We start from the raw sequence: 6913 nt of genomic DNA on the forward strand, positions 1-6913 counted from the left end.
TTGTCGAGGGGTCAGAACCGTGCGACATCCTAGAAAATGATACATGTGCTTCGAAGTACATGTATTTAACTAAAGCTCGGTCTGCCAAGCCTACTGACCAAAGGCTTCGAGGCGAAGCACGCGCGTTGAACAGACGAAAAAAGCACAAATAGTAGTACCACCCAACAGCGGAGGATAGACATTTTTCGCCGCTCGAACCACTCAAATCCACCCTGTACTAATGAATCTCAGTGGCCGCATTCTTCCGCTGCAAGTACGTATCTTGTTGTAGTCGGGCAACAGAAGAGTCCATGTGCCCAGCTCACGTAGCCCATCATTTCCAACGCCAAAAAATGTAGGAAGTTTCCATACTTCCATGGAGGGCCAATCCATAGGCCCGTCGGACACGGCAAAAGTCCGGGTTTCGGTTCAGTTTGTTGCTCAACACCACAAACAACCTCAAGTCTCGGAGCCCGCTCGCTTTTCGTCGTCATTTTGCATTTTACCGGTTCGGGAGCAATGACAAAGAGGATCATGGAAGAGGAACGCGAGACTAAACGCGTCAAACTAGTACACGCCGCTACTATCAACGCCCACAGCACCCCCGTGCAACGACGACTGCGAAAGATGAGTGAGGAGTTCCAGCCGTCCAGCTTCGGCTTCCTGGCGCAAGCACGCTTGCTCTGTGTGGGTATGTCGGTCGTCTACCGGGTTTCTCTCTCCATGACCATCACGAGCACCTGCATATCGAGGGGCACAAACGGCTTGACGACATTTGCTGCTTCCAATGGCGGACACACGACACAATCATCATGGGTGATTGCAATGAGCCAGAACAAATTTTGTGGGTTTTACGACCACGTGAACTCCATCCTGCACCATCCAAATGTGATACAACACCTCACCGCACCCGCATATATCCAGCAAGATCAAGACGTTGTCGTCGAATGGAAACCCTTCGACGTGTTTCTACGAATCCTCGCCGAGGTATTCCAACGGTACCAACATCTACAATATACGGCCTTCTCCATCCAAGCAGATGCCAACACTATGAAAACAAGTACAGTGCAGCTCGAGGGCTTTTTGTCAGACTGCTGGAGAGCACTCGAGGTAATTGTCCCAGCTCTTGTAGTGGAGCCGTATCTTCCAGCACCATTGGGTCGTGAGGTGCTGTGTATCTACTTGCTAATGCGTGACTTCCTATCTCTCCCTAACAACGTGCTGGACGCCAACTGCACGTACGCTAACGCCATTCTAAGTCTCGAAGACGTCGAAGATTTACTACCGACGCAGTCAGAGCATGCCTGCAGTATTTGTCTCGAGCAGCTCGTCTCGACTGAAGTGAAGGGGGTCGAACTCCCAGAAAGCGACCAAGACTGTAACAACAGTATCGGATGCGACCGTGACGGTAGTTCCGGCGGTATCAGCAATTGCAGCGGCACTGGAGATACGGTAGTACCTACCAGCAGGAACTTCTCTGTTAAGTTGCCCTGTGCCCACGTCTACCACGAGAACTGCATCATGTCGTGGCTGCGTCATAACCAAAGCTGTCCCGAGTGCCGCGCTCCCGCCGGTAGCAGCGTGTAGAATAGAACGCGATAACCTCATTCAAAGAGAACATGCAAATTAGAGAAAAAAAATACTTTACACGGTATCTACATTGTCGAATAAAGAGGATACAAATATCACGTGAGTACGAAATATCTATGTCGCTGGCGCCCTGAAGATACAGTACTGCACCCCGTTTTCGCGCCCTTGGACCTTTGGTAAACTTCCGGATGTGATGCTCCTGAATCCAAATGAACTTTTGTTTGTCAGCTAAACTCTGATTGATTTGCAAATCGTATATGGTCCACCCCCGCGAAAATGGGGTGCAGTACTGTACCGGTATTTGGAGAGCAGCAGCGAAATATCGCAAGGCAGAAAAGCCCACCTCCAAGGATAAGATACCTTTTCACATCGGGTCTTACAGCTAATCTCGCCAACACTTTAAAAGGCAACTGAGTATTTCTTACGTCACTGGGGATAGCAAAACACGATATCAATGCGAATGCAAAACGTCGATAAAGCCGCACAGATCTGCCAAGCCATTAAGAAATTACCGCTGCTACCCCGTTTCAGAACACTACTCGAAGGTTCCTTCTCCTCGCTGAGAGCTCTATGCGTGTCGTACTTGTTCCAGAGTCGGTCACCAGAGCCTGTCAGCTCCAAACCCTCTGCCAGCTCAGGCCTTTCACCGCCATAACACTCGGGATCAATAAGTCGGTTGAAGAGTCAGTTACCGCTATTAAATAGTGCTGTGTTTATTTGGTGTAAAGTGTACAAAAAACCCATACAAGCCGTCACTTCGTAGGTGCCCAGTCTGGAATTGTCCGCCATGGCGACGGAGCTGCCGTACCCGCTGTGCGCGGGTTTCTTCCCGCAGATGGTGCTGACGGTGGACGAGCTCATGCACTATCGACGCTTCGGTAAGGAGCGTGTGGCGCAGCTCGTGCGTATCATCGACGACGCCGACTGCGTCTACCGCTGGACGGACATCAAGGCGCGCAATGGGCGCGGAGTCCAGAAGGCGCAGTTCCTGGACATCCGACCGAGTACGAAGCAACCGGCATCGCAACAGCCGTCCACTATCTACAAGTCCAGTGTCCACATTGTGGACGTCCAACCGGATGAGATCCTACAAGCCATTGCCAAAGTTAAGACCCGAGATGCGCGACGAACGTTAAGTTATCTGCATGGCGACGAATTCGTCGACACGCAGACCCTGCTGACGTTTCCTACGTCATCAGAGCACAAGAAACCCAGCTATTCGTACAGAGCCATCAAGTGGGGTCTTCTTAAAGCTAATCGACGAGAAGGACAGAAGAGTCTGGACTTTTGCTACTTGGAATACGCAGGCAAGAGGAAAGCTCACACAGCAGCCAGTAGCGTCGTTGGCTTCTGTGTACAGGAATCTATTTCCAGAGACCGAGAAGTGCCCACACTGGAGAGATACGATATTCTACGAGGACAATTTATCCGTACAGGCATCTTGATCACTAAGACACACCAGTCTAACATCCTCAAGGTCACTGCAATGGCACAAGTGGATGGCGCTATGACCCCTACCGCTGTAAGGACGACAATGGAGGAGATCATGGTCGACTATGTCGCGTCTGTACATCGTGTTAAAGGGTTATTGGAGCGACAACGGATGGGGAGACTACAGTATCTGGACGAATGGGACTGGGTGTCTTCTAAGGAGCGTAAAGCCTGCGCAGTTTGTCTGCGTGGGTTTTATTTCCATAGAAAACACCATTGCGCCACCTGTGGCGAAGTTGTGTGCTCCAATTGTGCGCCGCTACGTGAGCTGGAGGAGCCTTTGGACGAACATACCCATGCTATGCGAGTGTGTTCTGTGTGTATGGCACAAGCAGGTAGCCATCGCGAAAGTATGTCTGGTGTTACGGAGAGTGAAGATGGGTTTCTCGAAACTACGACAACTACGACAAATGTTGGTACGGATACTTATATAGGCGGACTACGGTATCCGAAACACCGTGGGCTGCGAAGAGGAGGCATAGAAGAGTCAATTCGAGGCTCGTCATCACACGTACGCTCGCCATTACCCCCTTTCCGACAACGACATCGCCATGGATACGACTATGATTCGGATGGTAGTGAACAGTACCAACGTCCAGCGTCTGAGACAGCGAGAAAGGAGCGACGAGCCAGTGTCTTACGTCACTCGACACTCTCGTCCTCTGCCATGTCAGCTCAGTCCAAGAGAGAAGCTCTAGATAAACTAGTGGAGCATGTTCGACAGATCCGTGATACCATCAATGTAGCCATCTCGGAGGCTGAGGAAGAAGAGGAACGGCATAGTATGATGCTGGAAAGTGGACGTGGAGATCCAGACGTCGGCGCGGAACGATACGACGAGATCTACGACCGTATTATGAAAATTCGAGACACCTTGGACATGTCCAGCTCGGACTTTGATGCTGTGTTGGCGTCCATCGGTCAGAACGATCCTGTACGTCCGTCTGATACCATTTCCGACCGTCTGGACAGCGAGCTCGCCTTCAGTTTCATTGAAGGAGCAGACAGCGAGCACCCCAGCACTCAGGCAAGTGACAGTATCGACTTCCACTCGCCTCGCTCGTCGTTATTGTCGACATCTATGCAGTCTCTGGACCATCAAGAAGCGGGAGAACCTCTGCCGTCCCAACACGCCAGCGCTGTGGAAGAAGCACGTGCACTGGAAGAGGCGATGCGGTGGGTTCGAGAATCCGAACTTATCGCCAACCTGCACTCGACGCGTCTAGCGTCGCCAGTAGTGACGTCTACTAAGACTGGGGATTCGATACAGCAAGTTGAGCCAGAACCTACGCCGTCGGGAGCGATACCGACGCCAGTGGTGAGTGTAAGTACGAACCGAGGCATCGAGCGACTTGCGATGAAGATTGGGCGTCTTCACCAACGTCTCGAGGCTTCACAACGGGAATCCGAGACCTCCAGCACGGGCACACCGGGTGCAGTCGCTCCTGTTACCGAGAACGTACTTGATGTGCCGGATGAACGAGATGAAAGAGGCCACGATGAACCTGAAGCGGAACAGCAACCGACACTGCATCGACGACAGTCGTCTGAGCCTCTACCGGTGTTAAAGCGTCCTGGCAAACCTTCGAAGGAGAAGCACGTGGCGATCGCTCCGGAAGCGATCACGTCTTCCCCTTTCCAGAGTCTCAACACAAGCGGACGTCTTTCCGAGCCCTCTCGAGTCCCCTCGGATCTTGTAGCTAGTCTACGGGGCGTCATGAACTCGAGCGAACTTACACATGCGCCTCCGCGTCGACGCTCTGGTGTCACGGCATCGTCCTCTTCACCGCCTACAACACCTCCGCTACCTTCTCGGAATTCGTATGCAGGCCAGTCAAAGAGAGCGCCACCACCGCCTCGTCCAGCTACCCCACCGTCCCTCCCACTCTACACGTCCATGCGGCCTTCTGCTACTGCAGCACCGACACCGGTACAAGGTACCACAATCTATGTCTTCGACCCTGAAGATCGATTCCAGCGCGTCCAACGGCGTAGTCTAGACCAACGTCCTATTGAAACTATAGAAGAAACGAGACCGGATGTGGTTCCGAGCGAGAAAGACGACGGGGAAGAAGCAAATCCGACCTTTAACGCGTACTTGTCCTCCTCGGACGAAGAACAAGGACAAGTACGAAAGGCAGCGGCTGCGTTGCCACCAGCTGCTCGAAGAGGGCCGAGAACTCGCGATGAAAGCAGCGAGCTGCGCCAACTGATGGAGGGGTTGGCGAAGGCTCCGTTGCGGAGCCGATGCTCGAGTGGACAGTCCACTGGAGCGCCACCCACCGAGAAATTCGATTTTTAACTGCGGCGTGTCAAGATCCTGTAAAAATAATGTTGATAAACAGGAAGACGTGCTGTTTGTACCCAACAATCCGGCTCTTGCGCTCAAGTTGAAGTGCTATGGACGATTGGTTGCCTCTCTTCGTAGATTACAGACTGTAGTAGACTTCCAAACAACACACATAGTAGTTTTATTGATTGAAGATTATTAGTACTATTGCTGCGTCATAACGAGCGCAAATTCGCTTTCACTTTCATGGTTCTAAAAATATTGAGCAGACCAGAAAGCGTATCCAAATGTACTTATGATCCTAACCAGTCGGTAAATGCTTAATTTCGCCCCTGCTTTGAGTTATTGTCATCCGATCATTTACGATATGAAGAGTTAGCATCGAATATCTGAATTGGTGATTAGCTGTAATGTATGTTCTGGTGAGTTCTCCAAAGTCTGCAGGGCGACAGTTTGATTCTAGGCTTGTCACGCTTTTGAAAACCAGCCAATCATTCACTAGTTGCGACTCATCAAGAAACGCCTCATGACTGTGGCCGTCTATCTGAGCACATTTGTATAATGTCCTGCAAAATCACCGTGAGAACCACTAAATCTCTTTAAGAATTCATGCAAAATCGTCATCAAAAGTCAAGTCAGCTATCTAAAATGCCTTTTTTCTGCCATTTTTCAGAGCATATTATACTATATAAGTGCTCACTCGATGCTAGTTGGTAGTGTATATCTGTAGCTAAAGCCTTGCTGGTAATAGGTTACGTTTTAAAAACAGTAAATGCTGCAAACTTACCAAGTACTTCTACTTTAACGCAAGAAAATTCAGCGAAATTAAGTCAACACACATTTCCCCCAAATAGTGGTGATTCTGAGCGGAAATGCAGGTCCGACGCTTGGGCATATAAATAAATATTTCACTGCACTTGCATCGGTGTATTAATAATATTACTTATCCTTATCGATACCGAAAAACATCAAGGAATCAATTTCTTTTTTCCCTCGGTACAATGTGTCTATCGCCTCAGTTCGACTGCGACGGTCATGTCACGACTGATCTCGTTTTCGAGGGCAGGTTTGTCGCCTTAACCCCTTTATTACCGCGAATTCAGGCCACGAACCGCCTTATTTTACGTCGTAACTTACAGCACACAATTATCTAGGAGTTTGTATTAGTCTGTCTTTTCCACTTGGCTGATCATTAAGATGGGACTATAAGTTATACAGAGGTTTCCGATTTTTACGTCGTAACACTGACGACGTACTTCAGCATCGCTGACTAACAAGTACACAGATACAACTTTGCCGATCATGTGATCGGGATCACAATCCACAAACACAGTTATAACCGGAACTACACAGCACAGCAATCATATGAAACTCAACAAAATGCATTAGTAGCATTACTAAAGACCGTACGGGAGGCTCACTAGCTCTCTTCTTTCTCCTCAGACAAGATTTCTCGACGTGTCTTCTTTCGCACTCCGGCGGCCTCGGGGGCACGGCGCAGATCGACACGCTTACCTAGGTGACTTGCGCCACATTCGAAGTCGTCGTGCCACACTTGAAAAC

General features: G+C 50.1%; 2 protein-coding genes across 2 annotated transcripts; both read left to right on the forward strand.

The window, feature by feature from the left end:
* Nucleotides 1-498: 498 nt before the first annotated feature.
* PITG_14756 (uncharacterized protein) lies at nt 499-1566 on the forward strand (the record flags this gene model as incomplete). The annotated part of the gene is made up of 2 exons (XM_002898584.1): nt 499-1357; nt 1436-1566. The coding sequence occupies 2 exons, from the start codon at nt 499-501 to the stop codon at nt 1564-1566; spliced, it is 990 nt and encodes a 329-aa protein (XP_002898630.1).
* A 790-nt stretch (nt 1567-2356) lies between these two features.
* Nucleotides 2357-5362, forward strand: PITG_14757 (uncharacterized protein; the record flags this gene model as incomplete). The annotated part of the gene is made up of 2 exons (XM_002898585.1): nt 2357-3476; nt 3735-5362. 2 exons carry the CDS (start codon nt 2357-2359, stop codon nt 5360-5362), a joined length of 2748 nt encoding a protein of 915 aa, XP_002898631.1.
* Between the last annotated feature and the right edge of the window lie 1551 nt (nt 5363-6913).

The sequence above is a fragment of the Phytophthora infestans genome, genomic scaffold, assembly GCF_000142945.1.
Source record: "Phytophthora infestans T30-4 supercont1.36 genomic scaffold, whole genome shotgun sequence".
NCBI lineage: Eukaryota > Oomycota > Peronosporomycetes > Peronosporales > Peronosporaceae > Phytophthora > Phytophthora infestans.